This window comes from Myodes glareolus, chromosome 18 (assembly GCF_982192425.1).
Source record: "Myodes glareolus chromosome 18, mMyoGla1.1, whole genome shotgun sequence".
NCBI lineage: Eukaryota > Metazoa > Chordata > Mammalia > Rodentia > Cricetidae > Myodes > Myodes glareolus.
This window is the reverse complement of record NC_142043.1, coordinates 55,854,918-55,877,003: the sequence shown is the minus strand read 5'-3', so window position 1 is coordinate 55,877,003 and position 22,086 is coordinate 55,854,918. Positions and strand designations below refer to the sequence as shown.

Genomic DNA, 22,086 nt, shown 5'->3' with positions numbered 1-22,086 from the left:
AGAAGTCCCTCATAAAATTCAGCCTTCTTACTGCATCATTGTGGCTACCACCCAGGCAATGTGGATCCTATAAGAAGGGCGACCTAAATTACTCTGGATAAAGAGTTTCAACCCCTCTGGATACCTCCTCACCCTGACAGTGTTGGCAGTTTTCCCCCTGGGTATTTATGTAATTTAAACCCTAACGAGAAAACAAACACTGGAACAAGTCTTGATTTCAACAAACTGTTGAGTGCCATTTCTAGACCACCTTTATCCTCAGAAGATAAACAAACTGTTTATAAAGATTTCATTTTATGTGTATGTAAGTGCAGTGCCCCCAAAAGGCCAAAAGAAGGTGTCCGACACGGACGCTGCTTTGAGTGACTTCCAGGCAGTTGTGAGCTGCACAGTGTGGTGCTAGAATCTGAATTTGGGTCCTCTGCAAGAGCAGCAAGGATTTCTAACCAATTAGCCATCTATCCAGCCCCTAATAGAAAAAAAAAATTGCTTTCTGGTAGGTCTGGAGTGACAGAGGCACAGTTACACCTGTGTCCCCTGGGAGGAAAGAGCTTGGTCAAAATCCATGCTCCTCACTCCTGATGGACTCACGGAGTTGGCGAATAAAATATGGGATACTCTGCTGAATTGAAATTTCAGATAAACCTCAAGTTTATGCGAAGTACTTTAAGTCCACAGCGGACAATATTTAGACTGCATCTATTCTGAAAATAGTATTTATCTGCAATTCAAATTTAGTAAGTCATTCTATATTTCATCTGGCAACTATACCTTTCCAGAAAGCTCAGAGCCCCAAACTGCAGGCGTACAGCTGACACAGCCTTGCAGTCATCTCTAACCATGTTTGACAACGTTTAGACTGGCAAGTCTTCGTTGCCCAAAACGTCAGCTCATTATTTTTCTGCTATCTGGGCTTCCTAAGCAGCTTTTCTTCCGAGTCCCAGAACAGGCTTTGCCAGCCCTTACTAAACCATCATCTTCTCTTGGAGAAAGAAGAATCTGCTCTTGGCCATGCCGCTAAGGACAGGAGGGTGTGGGCTGTCACGTGGATATAAGCAGGAGCCCACCTCTCACATTAGACAAATATACAAATGGTCAGGTCATCATCCTACAAGTAATCTTTCTGGATCAAATTTTAAAATGCTTGCATGCTGGGTGGTGGTGGTGCACACCTTTAATCTCAGCACTCAGGAAGCAAAAGCAGGCAGGTCTCTGTGAGTTCAAGACCACCCTGGTCTACAGAGCTAGTTCCAAGACAGCCAGGACTACACAAAGAAACCCTGTCTCAAAAATAAATAATATACACACACACATACCTACATACACATATACATACATACATACGCTTCCAAATTATGACACACCCCCAGAGCTATCCCTGTTCCAAAAGTTGCCATGACCCGATGTGACTCTCCTCTACAAAAGTAAAGCCACTTTCTGCCCTCTAAATAAAACAGCAGTGGGCATGGGCTCTAACATGTCACACGGCAATGGAGAGGAATTGAAACTAGACTAACTCTTCTTGTCCCTCGAAACAGCAACAGGAGGGTCTAATTGATGGGATGCTGCAGAAAACCCGAGCTCCTGTTCAAACAATACACTAGGACAACAAAGTTGGTCGGTGTTCTTTTCTTCTAATCTTTGGCATTCGCATCATTAATACTTCTGTATTTTGATAGAGCGGAAGTGGGGGAAGACCAATTAACAAAGTCTTCTTGGCATTAGAGACTCCTTCGAATAAACAATGTGAAAGTCTGTGCGCTGCTGGCTGTCACTCATTCCCTGTTCCCAACTGTAGGGTGTCACTTCCAGTGCATTGCAGGGCTGTAGTTAGCAGGGTAACACATGGCCAGCTCTGGACAATTAATTATGAGAGAATACAAATTCTGTAGAGCCCCGGAGCTTTGAGTCATTGGCATAGGGGCCTCTAGATCCGTTTTCTCGGAGACTCCCAAACCAGAAGGGCTCAGTTCGAGGCATTCTTTCTAAACAGAGCTCACTGACTGACTTCCATGAACAGGATCCCTTCCACCGATCAACAAGGGCCACCTAGAAGGTGTGAAAAGTGTGTCTTTGTGGGTCTAAATCACTAAGGTTCCAGGCTGTTGGTTGGGTTACTGGCCTAGTTCAACTCAGGATTCTTCATTTAGTGGGGTTTAATATATACTCAGCCAAATGGAAATGAAGCTTTCTAGACACCGCTTGGACCTCACCCCTAAAAGTTGCTGAACATGTAGCATGTGCTATTTTTAACTTGCAGGGATCGACCCCAGGGTTTCTGTGTGTTAGACAAGTGCTGAGGCACTGAGCTATGTCCCTCACACCTTCTAACCCTCAAAAACCTCTGAAGAGAAATTCGATCATCTGCATCTTGCAAAACTAGAAAAGGCACATAAAAAAGTGACTTTGATTTCCTGTCCTATATGAAGTCCATATTTAAGGCACATGAACGCCTATCCATCTGCATCCCTAGCGTCTACTTGTGTTATTGTGGGTGACAGAACACCTGACCGAAGCTACAAGAAGGAAGGGTTGATTTGGACTCGCAGCTTGAGGATTCAGTCCATCATGACGGAGAAGCTGGGGAAGCAGGAGCAGGAGGTGGCCAGACAGATGGTGCAACCAGCAAGGTGACAGGTGAGCAGAAAGGGATGAGGACTGGTCTCCAACCAACTTTCTCCTTCTTATCCAGTTAACCAACGGGAGCATTTAGAGTGGGTCTTCCTACTTTAATCTAGATAACGCCTCATAGACATGCCCAAAGGTGTCCTGTCAAGCTGACAACGAACATAACCCGTCGCTGTACCGACAGGCCATTCACTTTACTCCATCGGTACACTCTTATTCAAATGTTCATCTCTGGGATTTACTGAAGGACCCTTGGTGAAAGCATCCAATCTTGGAAGCTAATGGAGGGATCCCGGTGCAATGAAGCAGCTGCACAGAGGAGACCCCCTTCTTTCAAGCGCGGGTCATTCTTCACTCTAGGTTGAATTTGCATGGTTATGGCAATATAGAAACTGTAACCACATAGAGAAGATCCAAAATAAATTAGATTTTATTTCCATGTACAAAAGATATATAACGGGGCAAAGGGGGAAACGTTAACAGTTGCTCTATGTGGGAGCATTCTGCCTCTCTGTTATAAATATTCCGGGCAGTGTATACGAGTCCTCACTATTCTCTATGGCTATACTTGGCTATAACATCAATACTTCCATGTTCTGCATGCTTGCGCATGGTGTGTGTGTGTGTGTGTGTGTGTGTGTGTGTGTGTGTGTAAGAGAGGTTGGGGTTATGGATGGAGCCAGGGCTTCTCACACACTCAGCTGTCAACTCGTTAGTCCTAAACTGTAACTTCAGTTACTCTTTTTCATCTTTTAAAGGAAATCCTGAAACTTGCATTGCAATCACCAATTAATGTGGCTCCTCACACCATAATCCCATTTCTCAGATTCCCGTTGATGGCAAACTTACAACCTTTAGCTCGGCTATTTCATTTTGAATGACATTCCATGCATATCTTTTTTTTTCTTTTTGATTTTTACATTTCTCAGAGTTAATGCATAAAGAATCAAAGAAACTTATCTCTTAAGATTACTTCACATCATTCAGAATAATGTATTTGTCTACTTTGAAAACACGATGAAATTACTATACAGACATCCTAGGTTCCTTTCTAGAAACACCTTCCATCAGCTTCAAGGCTTAAGACACTGTTAATGAAAAGATAAGCTTATGAAGCTGACTACCTATCGTAGGATGGAACTGACCACCTATCGTAGGATGGAGCTGACCACCTATCGTAGGATGGAGCTGATCACCTATCATAGGATGAGCTGACCACCCATCGTAGGATGAACCTGACCACCTATCATAGGATGCCAGTAAACAAAACACCAACCTGCTGGCTTCACCTGTCAGAGCTTTGTGCTACTGAATCGCCACTCTATCTCCCCCCAGTCCGAGAGAACAAAAACTGGGAAAATAAGCCAAAGGTCCACTTCTCTTCTCTGTAAGTAAGATCTCACAGAAAATCTAAAACATCTATACTGGCGCTGTGAAATAATACGTGAGAAATAATATAACAGAAACCACAAGTGAAGGCAAACACCCAAGGTAAACGAGGGAACCATAGTGTGTCCATGCTCACGACACACTCAGGAAGAAGAAAACTGCATACGAAGCAGACCCATAGCTAGAGAGAGCAGTTTTGTGATTTGTGATGGCAGGGGACATTGGCAGAGAATGAAAACTATCTTTCTTCTAATTTAGAGTCGATTGCGATAACAATTCTATCTTCCAAAAAGAGAAATACAGTAAATATTTAAAAGGTTATTTTGCCTGAAAGTATTTTTTTTTTCTGCAGAGGGATGAAAACGAAAAACTCACAAGCAGATCTGGATCACGTGCCAGCCTGTGAACAACCCCCCCTGCAGCCACATGGAAGAAACTCGAGGCTTCCGTATGCCAGACCAAACAGCTGGTCTCCCCAAGGAAGTGGGTTAGCAAGAGGCTGGCAGCCCACAGCTCACTGCAGAAAAGCTCTCCTCAGAGCCTCCTACTTTTCGTAGTCTGTTAAAATAGCCACTAGAGGGGAGGGCATACGGATGGGATGCAGCCCGGTGCCAGATAGTGAGGGGTGAGAAAGACACGACTCCCAGCTCCCAGCACTGAAACTGAATGACCTCTGGACAGCGTCGAGTGCCGACACAGATAGTGGCTTGTGCCATCCAGGTTCTGTCCTCCCACATCAGGTTGTGGAGGACGGATGCTCTGATCTCTCCAACACTCAAAACAAGCACTTTTAATTTTTCACAAAACACTGGGATGGCTAATCCATGCATTGAGTCAGCGCCCCTCCTTGGAAAGAAATGCTTGCTATCTGATTAGATATTCTAAACAGAAGCATGCTGGTCCTGGGTTCCAGCCGGACCAGGGTTTAGGATGAGCAGAGAGGGACACATCTTGCTTTGACTTCAACCGTGTCAAGGAATTTTACTAACTGTTACCCTAAAACTTGGCTTTTCAGGGGACCACTCCTCCAGCGGTCCTTGTCCAAGTCATGTTTTTCCCCACATAGCTTGTCTAGGAGAGAAAGGGATAAACAAGCACAAAGGAACACTATGGCTCAAATAGACAGTCTCATCCCAAATGCTTCGGCTTCTTAGGTCAGGACAGTCCTCTGCTCTCTCCACAGTTCTTGGTCTTCTATTCCATCAGTAAATACGACCAACCCCTCCCCTCTTGAATCATTTAAATAGGATGCAAACCTGAAGCTTTCATACACAAAGATGACCTCCAGATTCTCTTTCACTACTTCCTTCTCATGTGTGTGGCCAAGGTCAAGAGAGAAGGATGCTTAAAGTAACATATGAACATGACCCATCAAAGGGGACCTGCCGCACCTGAATATGGGGGTTATTGAGAGAAAGGCAAAAAAAAGTGGGGGATTAAGCCACACTGTCCACTATTGCCAGGGGCCTCATTTCCCCCAAGTCCAACACTCTGATTAGGATCCACCTGCAGAGCAACTTTAGGGCTGTGCATTCCAACGTCATGAACAGAAAACTCTGAACTGGCAACAACCACAGGCCTACAGGGAGGCGCTTCAGCTTCCAGAACAACGCTTTTCAATTCAAAAAAAGCTGACTTCTATAGGTTTTCATGGGTGCTTTGGGAAAATGAAAATCCTGTAAACAAGCAGTTAGAACTCGGTGTCTTTTCTGAAGCCAGAAGCATCAGGCAGGATTCATGGTTGTGAAAGGATGCTCAGATCCAATCCCCTTCCAAAGAACCCATAGTCTTACACACAGAACTCTGCCACAGCACAAGGTAAAATGCATGGCTGTCACATTTACCTTGCAACCCAAACCCTTGTGAGATAGCTCTGTATACATTTATCCAAGTCATGATGGGGCATTACATGGGACAGCCAAGGCTAGGGGTGATCGGCAATAATCACAGACACAGTGTAAACCTGTGTAGTCTTTTTCATTTCAATCTAAGTCAACTAAGCCACTGGTTTTCAGATGGGAGGTGGAGTTGTTACTGTAGCTCATATTACGTCGGAAGTCACAGTTTCTGTAGGACTAAGTAGCCTCTTCTATCTGATTCAATGAACTTCATTCTCAAATATAACAACACAGACAAAATGCTAGTTGCATAATGGATTCTTTCCCAATTATATCGTAGCTAAAAGCAAGGCAGATGGCCTAAGGCGCTTAATAAAAATACAGACCTATTCTCCGTCTAGTGTGTTGTTTCACTGATATCCTTAGTATTGTTTTCTAGGGTCAGGTTGTAGACTAAGGTATTTTCCTGCCCTGCCCTGTATGAGAACTATGGCCATCCATTTTTATTTTTTTAAAAAAAAAATCAGAAGCTATATTGCCCAGCTCCTTGAAAAGCCATCCATTTTTATATAAAAAAAAAAATCAGAAGCTATACTGCCCAGCTCCTTGACAGTAGCCTTCATTATCATCCTTCAAAGCACTCTTTCTAATTTTGAGGACAGAGTATCTTGTTCGCATTGCTGGTGTGATGGGTACGCAGACTTTGAGATTTCAAAATTATTGGGGGTCAGTTGGTCACAGCTCCTCCAGTTTCTGTCCTCTACAGACAGTTGCTGGTCTCCCAGAGTTGGCTTAAGGTTGTACTTAGCCAGTTTGTGTCTTTGACCAAAAACGATCTCAAGCACGCCCGTGGTGAAGAACGAGATAGTTCAAGCACTTGACACTTTGAAGACAACAGAGCGAGGGTGACAGACCCCTAGTGACATCAGTCGACCACAGCAGGGTTTTTAAAACTTCAAGCGAAAGGCTGATGGCTCCATGACACAGCCAACCCAAGACTACTAGAAAGAATAAGAAATAAAGACCCAGTGGGCTGATCAGGGAGATTTCGTCATAGTTAGCCATTTAGCATTTTGATTTTCTATTTTCTGAAAAGATAGACTTCCTCTGCCAATTTTACCGATCTGTAACCCCTAACAATAGCACACAGTGTTTATATGAACCGAGAAGAAACATTTAAAAATGATGCCTCAGACTCTGACCCTCTGCCCCCAACCCATGCCCAACCCCACCCACATTTATCAGTTCACACCACATACATAATTTTTCACCACAATGGGCCTATCTGTATACGTTCAATAATAAACTGTCTTCCCTTAACCAGGATGTATGACTGGGAAAATCTATTATGCAACCAACACCCTGCCTGCAACGTTGAATCAGCGAATGAAGCTCCGTGAATCAGAATAGGGCATTTAACTTCTCCTGGGAAGCCTACCTTCCAACCAGGACTGCAATGCAACCTTCTGAGGGAGAGCCTCTGCCGGCTCATCCACTCCTGTAACCTTCCTTATAATCAGGAACAGGCTGGGAATGACATGCCCCATTGCCACCTCATTACAAGTGATGACAGTGTCATTTCTTTGAGGTCACACTAGAGAACAACAAGAAGGAAGGCGCTGAGGAGGAGTGGCTTGGCCACCCTGAAGCCTCACAGAAGACCAGAGAAGATGTCAGATCAGATGCCCCCTCCGCCCCACTCCATCCCTCCCCCATGCCACCACATAGGACTAGTCAGTTCAGAATCTGCATCCCCAGCCCAACCTCCTTCGCAGGGGAGATGCTGCCATGGATTTAGAACCTGAAGCCTATCAGAAACGAGGGATCTTTCATACGCCTGCCTCTCTCCACAAGGAAAATCTGAGCTTAAAGTATCTCATCGCAATGCAACGGGTATTTGCACCTCACCGGAAAACAAAGGGCCTAAACAGAGGTCACAATGTCGACAGTCTAAGACTACACAGGCACAAGAAATCAAGTCAAATAAGCTACCCAGCCAAGGCTGTTCTAACCAGAAGATGACCTGATATCAGTTTGCAAACTGGACCCGACAGTGATATGTAATTAACCCAGCACACCTTGAGCCTGCTTTGCATTACTTTTTAGGTGACTATCAAGTGTCAGCAAACAATCAACCCCAACTAACACGGAATGGCCGTGTTCCAAAGGTTATATTTGCCATATCACAAATGTAACTCTGGAGTCAGAAAGGAACTTCCTAATAGGACTGTGAAAGGTCACACTTGTTTAATATCTTCTAAGGACATAAACGATCGGAGGCTTTTTGATGAGACGATTATTTTCTTTCCTGTATTTCTAGAGAACTAGAAAAAATAAGCTTTTAAAATACCAGCTGAGAGTGGTGGTGATGGTACACACCGTCATCCAGCACTCAGGGGGCTGAGGCAGGAAGTCAGGGAGTTGGAGGCTAGCCTGAGCTACCTAGAAAAATTGTCTCCCAAAGAAAAAAACACATTTATATGCATATAAACTTATTAGCAAAGTACCAGGAAAGATGCTTTACTCATTCATCGTCCATTTTAGTATTTATTGACTTCAGAAACCCAAATACTACATCTGAAGGCAGCGCAACATAATGTGCATGGCTGTGCATCCAAAGCCACTCCATTTTAGCCGAAGGAGAACAGCTTGAGATCAAACTGAGGTTCCTAATTTTCATGAAGGGACTCCAAGTCTGCACAAAGGCTACATCATCTTGCATGAACGCCAAGTCCTCTCCAAAGAACATAATGCAACTTTCAATCAAAATCTCATGTTTAAAAACACCAGTTTGGAACTGGGTGGTGGTGGTGCATGTCTTTAATCCCAGTTGTCAGGAATCAGAGGCAGGCGGATATCTGTGAGTTCGAGGCCAGCCTTGTCTACAGAGTGAGTTACAGGATAGGCTCCAAATCAAAAGCTACGTGGAGAAACCCTGTCTTGAAAAACAATTAAAAAACAAAACAAAACAAACAAACAAAAACATGTCAGTTTGAGGGTGGGCGGTGGTGGTGCATGCCTTTAGTCCCATTATTCAGGAATCAGAAGCAGGCAGATCTCTGTGAGTTCCAGACCAGCCAGAGCTAGTTCCAGGACAGCTACATCTGTTACACAGAGAAACTCTGTCTCGAAAAACAAAACGAAACAACACCAACAAAATGCCAGTTTGGAGCTGGGGCAGGGGTCAGGGGAAGCTCAGTTAGTAGGATGCTTGCCTAGCATACGTGAAGAAGTCCTGGGTTTGACCCCTAGGTCAAATGTCACCATATCCCAGTCACATACACGCTGGCTGATGGTACAGGAATGAGCCCACTCTGCTCATCAAACCGGGGAGGCCTTTCCACGACCAACACCCTGATATAGATATGAATAATTTGCTTTGTTATGGATTTTAAGGTCAATTTTGTTATATGTATATATGTTTCTGATCATGATTGAGGTATTGTGATTGTGTAGTTTATTTAAAAATGCAATGTATAATTAAAAATATAGGTTGTTAATAGATAATACTAGCTTGTAGTAATGTTAGTCTGATTTTCTAGAAATGCATAGATATATTTCAGATAGACATTCATATCTTTCAAAGACTATAGAACATAGCATTTAATGTTTTAATAACTTAGGACTTTTCATGACAATGAGACACGTCTGCTCCTGGCAGCACCAATCTACTTCAAGAGGAAGATGGGCATCGAAGAGGCTCCTTATGGAGTTGGTTAGCCATTTGGGCAAGAAACTGCTCTTGCCTGGACTGTTGTATAAACTGGACACAGAGAACCCACAGAGAGAGGACTGCTGAACTTGCCTAAAGGTGAGATGATCTTTCGAGGTTCTTGATTCATGAAAGAGTCTGTGAGACATTCTGCAGGACACAACAGATAGTGACTGAACTGCCTTTGAAATTTCCTGCTTCATGAAAATGTCTCTGGATATTATGGGCCTGAAGGCCGAAGATGGGTGCCCCAACAATACAAAGGAACTTTGGGTGACTGTCCAGGCAGCGAGATGTCTCTGTCATTTCTAGAGTTTTGGAAGTTGCTTACTTCTTGTTTACTTAGGTAATATATCCTTCTGGAGTCTTTGGAGTTAAAGAATGGATAGTCGTAGTTATAGTTTTCCATTATTATGATAAAAATTTAGTTATAAATATTATGACTGTAATTCTTGCTTGATAACTGTTTTGTTATATGTAATTTTACTATGTTAAAATGAAAGCCTTTCTTTTTTGTTTAAACAGAAAAGGGGGAAATGATGGAGGAGGGTTATCTGTCTATTGTGTTATTTTCATTGGTCAATAAAGAGACTGCCTTGGCCCCTTGATAGGACAGAAAATTAGGTAGGCGGAGTAAACAGAACAGAATGCTGGGAAGAGGGCAATGAGGCAGAAGCCATGGAGCCAGCCACCAGGTCAGACATGCTGAATCTTTTCCGGTAAGCCACCACACCGTGGTGCTACAGATTATTAGAAATGGGTTAATATCAAGATATGAGAGTTAGTCAGTAACTAACTCTCTAGAGATAATGGGCCAGGCAGTATTTAAATGAATACAATTTGTGTGTTGTTATTTCTGGGACTAAGCTAGCTGTGCGGGAGCTGGGCAGGATGAAAAGCAGGCCTGCCCTCAGCCCCTCACAACAACACCCGATAGTGGAGTTGTACCTGGCTTTCTCCGTGGTTCCGGCCACTCTCAGTTCTGAGGATGGACTTGGGTTTCCGGGACTTAAAGTTACCCATGCTGGGTCTCAGCACTCCATCCAGCAGCAGGGTCTGTTCCGCATGCTGGGCCTCGTGCGAAGGCAGAGCAAGCTCGTCTATTCGAGCCCCCACCTGTGGGTAGTTCTCTTTATTGTTTTCATCTCTGCAAGAAGAAAGACCCAATTTAGAACAGACCCAGTATAGAAAAACCTGTAATGAAAAGAGCTGATGAGATTCGCCACGCTGTCGTCAGAGGGAACCCAGGCAAGGGCAAATTTTATAAGACTAAGAACTCAAGAAATGTGAACGTCATATGTCATTCTTGCTTCTCTCTCTCTCTCTCTCTCTCTCTCTCTCTCTCTCTCTCTCTCCCTCTCTCTTTTTAATTTTTTAATTTTTAAGTCAGGGTCTTACGTATCTCAGACTGCCCTTGAACTCACTATTATTCAAAGGTGACCTTGAACTTTGGAGCCCGTCTTCCCTCCTGCACCCACCACGGGATAGGATTACAGCTAGGTACTACCATGCCTGATTTATACAGTACCAGGGATTGAACCCAGGGCCTCGGGCCAACTGAGTACAGACAGCCCCACGCATACCATCACTGTCCCTTCCCGTGCATCTAAGTCTTCCCTTGAAGATGCCCAGCTTTCACTGTGTATCCTTCTTCCCTCCCACAATAACAACCCGAGGCCTTCAGCCTAGGTACTTGAGGTCCCAAATTTACAGGTTAAGATTCGAGACTGCTGTGATTATAAGCAGCCCACCTAGCAGACAGACCAACTCAAACACTCCCAGAATCATCAAACAGATCTCAGTCTCTTGGACCCAATTCTTGGTTCAAGTCATGATGCTTCCTATCCATTGGCAAAGAGAGTTTGCAACATGGCTCCGTTTGGAGGGGAGGCAAGCCATCCAGATGAGTTTTAAGTTCAGTGATGCGTTTTTCCTAGCCGGGCCTTTGAGCAATGCCTTGAATGCAACACAGAACAAGATCCCAATGTGGGGGTTCCCTCAGGGATGAGTTACTGCTGAATGACACAGGTCAGCCATCCCAGCGACTTTAGAAACTGAGCAGGAAGATCAAACCTGAAGTCCATCCTGGGAAATGTAGTGAGCTCTGTCTCCTAATAAGAACCAAAAGAAAGGAAGAGGGAGCTAGGGATATGGTTCGGTGGTACGGTCAATGCTCTAAGGTTTGCATGGTCATTATCACTAACCTTACTCTCTGGCAATTCACTAGAAGCAGCTGCTTCTTGGGCATTTTCGCCCCCTGCACCCAAGAAAGCACTGTGGTAAGGTGCAATAGGAAGCGACAGTCCCCAGCTGCTCAGACACATGGAGCCAGAGAGGGGAGTCCAGGCAGGGAAGGTCCCCCACCAGACCCACCACTCAAGACACCTTCCTGCAGGTGATGACTGAACTCACTAAGCTGTTGAGGAGGTGGGAGTGGGGGTGAGCAGAAGCCACCAGGAATGGTGATCTGCCAGTTGTGTCTCAGGTGACAAATCCAGCAAGACAAAGTAAGGGTAAGAAGCTGGGGAGGGGCAGTGCTGGTGACCAGCTGTTAACAATCACACTTTTTCCCATGTCATTAATGGCTTTAGACATTAGAGGCAAGCCAGGGAACTTAGCCCATTCCAGTGAACTCTACTGCCTGTGGTGAGGTGAAGTGTGGCGCTATGCATCTACTCAAGTGTCTGCCAGGGAAAGGAAGCCATAGCCATTTGTTCCTCATCCAGATCGAAATCCAGAACCCTCCATAACGGGGCCCAAGGCATTCAATACATGTAGTGAGGTGAAGTGCGGCGCTATGCATCTACTCAAGTGTCTGCCAGGGAAAGGAAGCCATAGCCATTTGTTCCTCATCCAGATCAAAATCCAGAACCCTCCATAACGGGGCCCAAGGCATTCAATACATGTTTAGTGACTAAGGATGAGGGTGCATTGTCAAGTTTAATGGATATATTTTCTGCTCAAAGCTCTGCTCTGAGGGTCTGGAGGTTCACGCCGCAATACTCGGCTCAGAAGATGCACACTTCGGAGAAAAGATGTTTGGGTTCCAAAAAGAGACTCCAGACCCAGAGGGTCATTTGTTGTCACAAATCAGAATGAAGGGCAGGTCATACCTGAGCCCAGAGCAGTCGTCTTCGTCTTCATGTAAAGAGACGGTGCCGTCCTCACACCTGAGACAACAGAGAGAACAGCGCGTCAGACACAAAGGTCTACCACGGTAGATGCAGCAGTAATCAAGAGTGGTGTCAAGATTAGCATGAACAATTATGTAACACAGTGATCCTCACCACTGTCTCCCCAAAGGACACAGAACCACAAACACCCAGCTCCAGTTTCTGATGTCTGCCAGGCCACGATACAATACCAACACGCCCGTCAAAGCACGTGAGCTGAAAACGTTGAATCAGCTTTGACTTTTCACCTCCACGGCGCTGCTTAGACGTCATCGAAGCCAGCGCTTCTCAGTCTTCCTACTGCTACGACCCTTTAACACAGTTCCTTATGTCATGGTGACTTCCAACCAACAAAATTAGTTGCTTGTTACTTCGTAACTGTAATTTTGCTACTGTTAAGGATCGTAGTGTAAACATGTGATATGCAGATGGCTTTAGGTAACCCCTGTGAAAGGGTCGTTGAGAACCACTGGTCTAAGCTGCTATGCAATCTCACTAATACCAAGATGCTCCCAGGAGGACGTTAGACACCAAGAGGAGTGCTCTCAAGAGAGATCCCACAATCCTCTGCTTCAGGCACTCTGTCCTTTGCCTCACGCCACAACAGCAACCACTGGCCTTGGACTTTCTTTTTCTCACAAGACTTCCTAACTAACCTGATGAAAAAGACTTGGCTCTTCCACATTAAAAAGAAAAAAAAAGAATCCCTGGTGTTCCCTACTCCCCGAGGAGACCTACAGTAAGAGTGCTGTTGTTCCTAAGTAAGAGGGAGTCTCTGTTCCACTTCCCAGCCATTCATCTTGACCTGCCCAGCCCCACCCCGGAACATTTTCCCATCTTCCATTCCCATCCACCCCGCACTGCCCAAAGCAAGCGGTACCAGCACTGAACAGGCACCTTCCCAGCCAGATTCACACACACCATTAACACTATGTTCATCTTAATGGATAAATGTTCACTCTTCCTCCTTAGGTTCTGGTGTCTTTTGTGCATCTGAGACCCTTTGAATTGGTTTCTTATTGCAGGCAACAGCTATAGCCGTGACTCTACTTAGAGAAACGCTGACAGTTCTTTTTCTAGGGACACCACCATGGCTCCCAAGTGCAGCATTGTGGAATGACTCTGCTCCCTCGGCAGAATAACCGAGGAGTTTAAACAACGGAGCCGATGGCTATTAATTAACATCGACTGCTTCCCAGGTGCTCAGTTCACCTTCTGTGATGGCTAACTGTAATCGCCAACTTGACGGAAGTTTCTAGAGTATGTTAATTGATGTGAAAAGACCCAGCCTGATTGTGGGCAGCACCGTTGCAGGGGCTAGAGACCGAGACCGAGAGAAAGTGAGCTGAGGACCAACATCCATCTCTTCCGGCTTCCAGACAAGATGCAATGTGATCAGCTTCCTCAAGCTTCTGTTTGGAGCCTTGCCCACTATGCTGGACTGTCCCTCAGACTGTGAGCCAAAATCAACCCTTTGTTAAGTTGTTTTTGGTCAAGGTGTCACGCCATAGCAGTGAGAAAAGCTGGACCAATGTGTCTTACATTTTCTAAGCTTAAGGACTGACCATTGTACTTTATTTTAATGTCCAGTTCACTGAAGTAAATAAGTGATAGCAATGTCAAATTCCTATTGAAGTTACTATGTGCTGGCTCCCTTCTTCCCTCCTTCTGTTCTCAATCCAGACACGTTTGTTATATCTATACTCAACATAACATTATTTCTAAAGGGTACAAGGTTTTCAAAAGATCCGGATCCTGTTCTGAGATATTCAGTGTAGTTGAGTAGGCGAAAATAAAACAAACAAATACATATGCACAAATATAATACAGTGCTTATGCTACATTAAATAATATATTTAAATATTCATCACTGGAAATGCTGTATAATTAGTCCACAAATTAACTGAGGAAAGCGCCTTTTCCCTTCTCTTACAGCCTCTTTTTAAATTATGGCTTTTGTAGTGAATTATACAAAGGCCACCTACAGACTTGAGCCCTCTTTATCTAACAGAATATTCCATTCCCTGTGGCAATAAAATAAAGTTGGTCGAGTTAACAAAACGCTCATGTTAACAGAATTATCTAAGCTTCTTGGCTCTCTTCCGTTTTTTGACTACCAACAGCCCCACTCGATTTGTCTCATGAGAAATAGCAATTCAGCTCCCAAGTTTCACACGCTGCCCCATCATCAGTATTCAAACGTAGTTCACGGGGGGGGGCTTTGCAATGTGAATGACAATGTTTTCCGAGAGTGGAACGGAGAAAGTCACACAGTGTAGAAACCTAGACTCCTTTCTAAGAATTCCAGCCCACCCCCCGCCCCGTCCCAGCCCCAAGCTCAGCAATGCTGCCTGAGGACTTGGAAATTTCTCCTCTGATAATGATCGTTTCTCCCTCTAAGCACGATGGCCTGAGAATGGAAATTTTAGCACCAGAGCAGGTGACTTCTGGGCCATCAGGCTGGACCAAATTAGTGGAGCAGAAAAATCTCCTAAACAACTGCCAATTGCCACTCAGGACACACAAGTTCAAGATCGTAGGTCTAGCGGTGGAAATCAATGTCTTCATGGGCCTTAGAGTTCATCCCTGCTCCTTAAGCGAGGCAGAATTCTCCATTGTTTTATTAGGGACCATCAACCCTCACCCAATCAGCATCTCATTTTTGTCCGTGCCCAGGAGGGCCCTTCAAAGGGACAATGCTAGCCTGGTTATTGAACTGGATTCTGCTACAGGAAGCCACAATCATGGCTCCCCATTTCCGGAAGACGATTAACTCAGACTAAGTGACCAACTGACCCAGGCAGGGCGTTCTCTGACAATACAGTTATACCACACGGGAGTTTAAAGGCCAATCCTTTTTATGATCTCCCTCTCAGGTCCTCAAAACAAAAACATGATATTAATCAAGGTAACCTAGGCTCAGAAAAACAAACATTACATAGGTAGATCCTGACTTCTAATTTTTTTGTATGTGCATTTGTGCAGGAGAGAGTAGGGCTGAGGTTGAGAGACTAGAAAAAGTCCCAGAAGAGGGAAAAAGAACAGAACGCTTGATATGGACATGGGAAAGGGAGGGGCAGAGAAAGGAGGGGAGGGATGGGGAACAACTGGCTAAAACTAAGGATGTATGAGGACACCATAAGCAAACCTGCTACTTTAGATACTAATTGAAAAGTGGACTCCAGAGAGAGAAATAGTCCACCATGCCATCATGGTGCTGTATTCAGAAATAGCTGTTTGGAAACATGGTATGAATTCAATGAGAGGACATTTCAAGTCTTGCAACAATGTAGCATATCCTGATGTTCTTCCGATTGTGCGCTATCACAGCAGATCTCAGTCACCAAGTGGCTAACCACTAACATTTTACAGCCGGTGTGCTTTAGACAAGACAGAAAATGTTAGCCCTGACAGGGTTCACGGCTGCTTCCTGGAAGTCGCTGAAGTCTCATGTCTGTGTGTGACTGAACCGTGAGGGAGAATGTTTTCCTTCTGGTTGGCCATGGTGAAAAGGAAAGAATGTTAAAGATGCTTCCAGCAAGAGACTTCTGGGTAGCTCTCCTCAGCAGGCCGTCAGCGCGCATCACTTGGGATGGCTCAGATAACTTCCCAACAACTCCAACTGTGGTCTCTCTTCTCCCTCTTTTACTTTGCTCAGTCCACCAAGCACAAACAAAAGAAAAGAGCGCACAGTTCCCAGCCCACAAGACCGTCTGCACCTTCTCAGGCCAGCCTGACAGCTAAGAAAGAGCCCAGTCCCAGGAGGCCAAGCTATTGCCAGGATTCCAAGGCTTTACTCTAGGGAACCTTGCTTGTTCCTGCCCCACATCACCAAGTCCACAGACAAAAGTCACATGACACTGTCAGTCTCTTTTCCCAGAGGCTCAGGAGACTGGAGAGCCAGACTTTTTGGAATAGTGAAAGCTAAAGACATATCCATAAGACATTATCTTCTCTGGTTAAAGAGGAAGAGAGGTCCCAACTTGATGGACTGGCAGAGAGAAATGGTTTCTCTTCCTACCCCGCCCCACCCTTCCACCACCCACCCACCCCCCTCCCCCCGCAGCCCCACAGCTCTGAAGGCAAAGTTGCCAAGATGCAACCCTCTCAGGGAATTTCCCACAGTATGGTCCCAGAACCTCCTGCATCAGTGCTCTTGGGAATACCTGACTGAGAAGAGCAGACAGCAGACTGGCCCTGCCTCAGCCCCATACAGCTCTGAGGGGAGAATGTTAACTTCTGGGGGCAGTTGCCTGTTGCATTTTTTGTATGTTTGTTTGTTTGTTTGTTTTGGGTTTTTTGTTTTTTGTTTTTGTTTTTTTGTTTTGTTTTGTTTTGTTTCGTTTGAGATGTCTCTTGTAATCCAGGCTGGCCTCAAACTTTGCTAAGTAGCCAAAGATGACCTTGACCTTCTGATCCTCCTGCCTCTACCACCAAGTGCTGGAGATTACAGGAGTTCAACACCGTCACCACCCAGTTTTATTTGGTGCTTGGAATCAAACCCAGGGCTTCTTGCATGCCAAGTCACACTCCCAGCCCTAGACTGTAAACTTTTATATTTTTTATCTGTTTTTATTTTATAAGCTTTGGTCCTTTGAATATAATTGGCCCCCATAAACTCACAGGGAGTGGCACTACCAGGAGGTATAGCTTTGGAGAAGGTGTGGCCTTGTTGGAGGAAATGTGTCACTGTGGAGGCGGGCTTTCAGGGCTCGTATATGCTCAAGCCACACCCAGTGTCTCAGTTCTCTTCCTGCTCCCTGTGGATCAAAATGTAGAGCTCTCGGCTCTTCTGCAGCACCATGCCTGTCTGCACACCATCATGTCCCACCATGATGATAACGGACTAAACCTCTAAAACTGTAAGCCATCCCAATAAATGTTTTCCTTTATAAGAGTTGCTGTGGTCATGGTGTCTCTTCACAGCAATAGAAACCCAAACTAAGACATGTGCATTGGGGGTTTTGCCTGAATGTATGTCTGCGCGAGGCTGTCAGAGTCTCTAGAACTGGACAGACAGGTGTGAGCTGCCATGTGGACGCTGGGAATTGAACCTGGGTCCTCTGGAAGAGCAGCCGGTGCTGTTAACCTCTGAGCCATCTCTCCTGCCCCTTGTGATGTAAACTTTTAAACAGCACTGCCTAGTCACTTGACTAGTATGCTTCTAAAATATTTTCATCTAATGGTTTCTAAAACCTTAAGCCAGCTCTGACCTGACTCCAATCCAAATACGCATCTTAGGTCCTCTCTTAGCCCCAAGTCTATATTTTCCAGCAGAGTCAACCCCCTTCCCAGGTAGCAGTGATCAATTCATTTTGTAAACCAATGCCTAGAGGCTACTAGGCAGAACTTTTGCAAGGGAGACACCAAGCTACAGACTGTAACCCAGTCAGAGACTTTGAAAACAACCCTTCTTGAAAAGATGCCGCAGATGTGGTCAAAAGGCCAAGGCCACTCGGATGTTGAGGGGGAGGGAGGTCATATATAAAACTGAGTTAAATCCACCCAGACCTACACAGGCATCTCAAGGCCTGAGGAAAAACCGAGAAGAGGATAGTCTGCCCTTGAGTCCCAATGCCGCTTTCCTTTGATTCTCCCAAGACCTCCAGCTGGGAAGGCCTAGGCATGCTCCACTGAGCCTTGTCTTAGGTTCAGGTATGCGGACCTGAGTTTGAAGCCACTTTAAAGTCCATCAGAGTGGTGGTGCATACAAAGCCCCAGGGCTGGGATGAGCGGAGACAGAAGGATCCCCAGAGCTCATTAGCGGCCAGTCCTATCCATCCATGAACTCCAAGTGCAGTGAGAGATGAATTCCAATGAGATAAAAGGAAGACACAAGAAGTTAACCTCTGACCTCCAAAGGTCAGACACACACACGCACGCGCGCACACACACCCACACACACACATGTACACAGACAAACTGGCTGATTAGCATCCTTTCAGATTGGACTACCTGATAAAACAATTCATAGGAAACACTAATGACGACGTGGACCCGCCTTCCAAGACACAAGGTTTTTCATTTCCATTGTCATAAGGCTTACTACCACAGACCTCAGCCCAAAAGAAAGTCTCTCAGTGGTGTGCAGAGGAGGCAACAGAGACGGGTGGGGACAAGAGGTTGAGGACATTTGCTCATCTCAGAAACATCAAAACATCCTCGGAGGACACCAACATCTCAACCAAACACTTCCAGGGCACCTGCTACGTCTGTGTCTTGGGATAGCACCCTCCTTCCTGCTGGCTAAGGGACTGGGCCTACAGACCCAAGAACAGGTTCATATTATTGAGGGGAGAAGAAAAAAACAATGTTGCGTTTGACAGCCTCTGGTTTAAGATGCCCCTCACCTCTGCCGTGTCAGGTACCCTGTCAGTGTCTTCGATTCTTGTATTAGCCAGATGGCTTTCCTGGTCACCACTCACGGCCTTTGAAAAGGAACCGCTGTCACTTTTCTTAAAGTAACAACGTGATCTTATGCAACCAGAACTCTTTAGGGAGTATCCAAGGATGAGACACGACAGTCTCCCCAGCATTTAACCACAGCACACACACACAAACACACACACACACACACACATACACACACACACACACACACACACACACACACACACACCTTGCAACCCATATGAAACCTGAAACTAAATGTCTCCATCTTGAAGCACCTGGGCCTGTGACTGGGGCTGACTCTAGCCACAAAAGGCACCTGAGAATCAAGCCCAGGAAGCACATAGTGCCACAAAGTCCAGCAGGGGCAAAGAGAGGTAGATATCTGACTACCAGGAAACCCAGGCCTCATCTTTGGTCCACAGATATAATCTCTCCTCTTCTCTCAGCCTTTTATAAAAAAAGGCCAAGTGGCAAAGCAATGTTGCTACCACCATCCCAGTGGGCAGGCCATAGTGCATCTTGGAAAGCCTACCTGGTCTTCCTTTTAAAGAGACCCCCCCCCACTTAGGGGAGCTCAAAGTGGGACACTATGACAATAGCAAACCAAACAGATGAGCAAAGGTAGTTTGGGAAAGAGCCCCCAGGGAGCACAGTGGAACCTCGGCCTTCCACTCCAACTCCCTGCAACAGTGGTAGACTCCAAAACCCAGAGGATGCTCTATGCACTGTCCAGGTATCTCGCGAATAGCTCCCAAGTCAACTTGTGGCTTCTGTTTGAAACGTGTGACTTTTTTAAGTAGCAGAATACACGACTTTGTACATGCCTTCCTGCAAAGCTTTTTCAGAGTGACTTTTAGTCAAAGATCCCCAAAGTAAACACGAATGTCCCCATGATTAGACGGCTAAGTGGGATACATATACTTTATACACCCAACTATATGTAAATGTCACGAATAGTGCCAGAAAAATATACTACACATTAATTTCTGATAGATAGATAGATAGATAGATAGATAGATAGATAGATAGATAGATAAACAGACAGATAGACAGACAGACAGATAGATAGATTATAGTCTCAAGAAAATAAGGAAGCGATGACCAGAATAAAAATGAAACACTATAAATACCAAAACAAACAAACAAACAAAAATCTATGTGGGCTGGCCTTGAATAAAACACCACTCCCCTCCCTCCACTTTGTTGTTAGTTGCCCTAAACATCAGGTAAGGCATTTCTCTAGTTATATTATTGAGGTCATATAAGAAAAAAAAATGACAAAAGGCATCTAGAAAAGTTTACCACACCGTATCTTAAAAATCTGTACACACGGAGGGATGATAAGTTTACCCTGTTTACACGTGATGGAATTAACCTCCAGCCCTCTCGCATCCATCGAGTTGGGGGTCAACGTACACTGCATGCATGCCATGAAAACTGACACGCATGCTGGCAAAATAAAACCAAGCTTCCTTTCTGACATGTCACATAGATTAAAAAAAAAAAGCTAAGCTCCAAGACTGCATATCTTGGGACACAGAGCCTCCCCCAGTAATCAGCTAGGTTTAATACCTCCCCCACACACACCATACCCCACACACACAGCTGCTAAAATACTGGCTGCAACCTGTGAGAGGTTTGTGGGCCCCGCCAGCCTCGCAGTCCCAGGTTCCAGGAGACAATGAATCGCCTGGGAAGAGGGGCTGGGGACGGTGGGTACCTTCACCACAGTTGCTTCGGAAACAAGCATGCAAGTCGATTGTAATGGCAAGAATCACTTACTCAGTTACAGCGGCGCTGCCGAAGGAATTATCCTGAAGGCTGAAACAGAAACAAGAAAACATGAGCCAAGTCCGGCCGGGGAGCCGTCTCCCTAATTGCTCTCCCCGAGTTAGAGCACGCACACAAACATGGCATTGCCAGGCAAGTCTCAGGGCTTGCCCGGCACGCTCGCTCTACCTTGGGCTGCTGTCTGCACATGCTCCTGACGACACCCCAGCAGGGGCCCAGCGGCACCGGCGAACCACAAAGCCCAGCAGCCCGCGAGGCTGCGGGGACGATGGGGCGGGGCGCGGCGGCGTGCGACCCGAGGTTGCAGCTGCAGGAACCTGGAGAGGCTTCGCGCAACCCGGGTAGCCAGCTAGGAGCTGCAAGGAGTCCAAGTGGCTTGAGCTTGCTACCTCAGCCTGGGCGGGCAATACAGATGCCTCCCCGCGCCCCGCACCGCGCCCCAGTGTATGCAATGCCCGCCTCCCATGGCTAGTTACCTCCCCAGCCCCCACCCTACCCGGAGGATACAAACACGCAAAGATGCATCTATCGCCCAGAAAAAGCAAGAAGAGATCGAGAAGGGGAGAGGGAGATGGATGCTGAGTCTTGTCTTATTTTCACTGTGTGGTGGTTTTTATTGCTTAGAACAAAAGAAGCTCCAAAGGGCCGGCTGCATCCCCACAGGTCTGACTGCGCTCTGGTTATTTCGTTTTGCTGGAAGAAGCGCTCTGCTCAGGACCACACAGCTGTAAATGAGTCTACGCAGGGCGAGTATAGAATGCTTTCCAGGCCTTAGCTGGTGCCTAGGACACCGTGCAAGAGGGGAAGGCGGGACTCTCATACCCCAGGCAGCTTGACAAAGGATGGAGTGCTGAACTCACAAACGCAGTTCCCTTGGATGGAGGCTGCTCCGTTGGGGGAAGGGAAGCTAGCCAGCCCCACCCCCATCCCGCCTTCTTCTTACTTGAGGGATGTTTGTCCTGCCCCCTTCATGTCTCCTGCCATGTTGACCTTGACTTGAAATAAACAGACAACTGTGAAAGACAGGTCTCTGGATTTTGAAATAAGATTTCACTGCCAGGAACAGATGAGCTGGTGGCCTAACTCTGTAACCAAACCGATGACTTACTCTATGACAACTGACCTCATTAAAAAGAAAACTCAACTGAATTTTAAAATGCCT

At 45.8% G+C, this 22,086-nt stretch overlaps 1 protein-coding gene across 4 annotated transcripts in view; it reads right to left on the bottom strand.

Moving 5' to 3' along the window:
* Positions 1-21,764, bottom strand: part of Fam13c (family with sequence similarity 13 member C) — a 114,421-nt gene extending 92,657 nt beyond the window's left edge. For 2 of the 4 annotated variants that reach the window (XM_087898224.1, XM_087898225.1), the window contains exons 1-3: positions 20,916-21,083; positions 12,681-12,737; positions 10,516-10,714 (exon numbers count right to left, since the gene is read on the bottom strand). In XM_087898224.1, the coding sequence (XP_087754350.1) occupies positions 10,516-10,714; positions 12,681-12,737; positions 20,916-20,977 (318 nt within the window). In that variant the 5' untranslated portion in view covers positions 20,978-21,083. The other 2 variants (XM_087898227.1, XM_087898226.1) reach the window with 2 other exon arrangements.
* Positions 21,765-22,086: the final 322 nt, after the last annotated feature.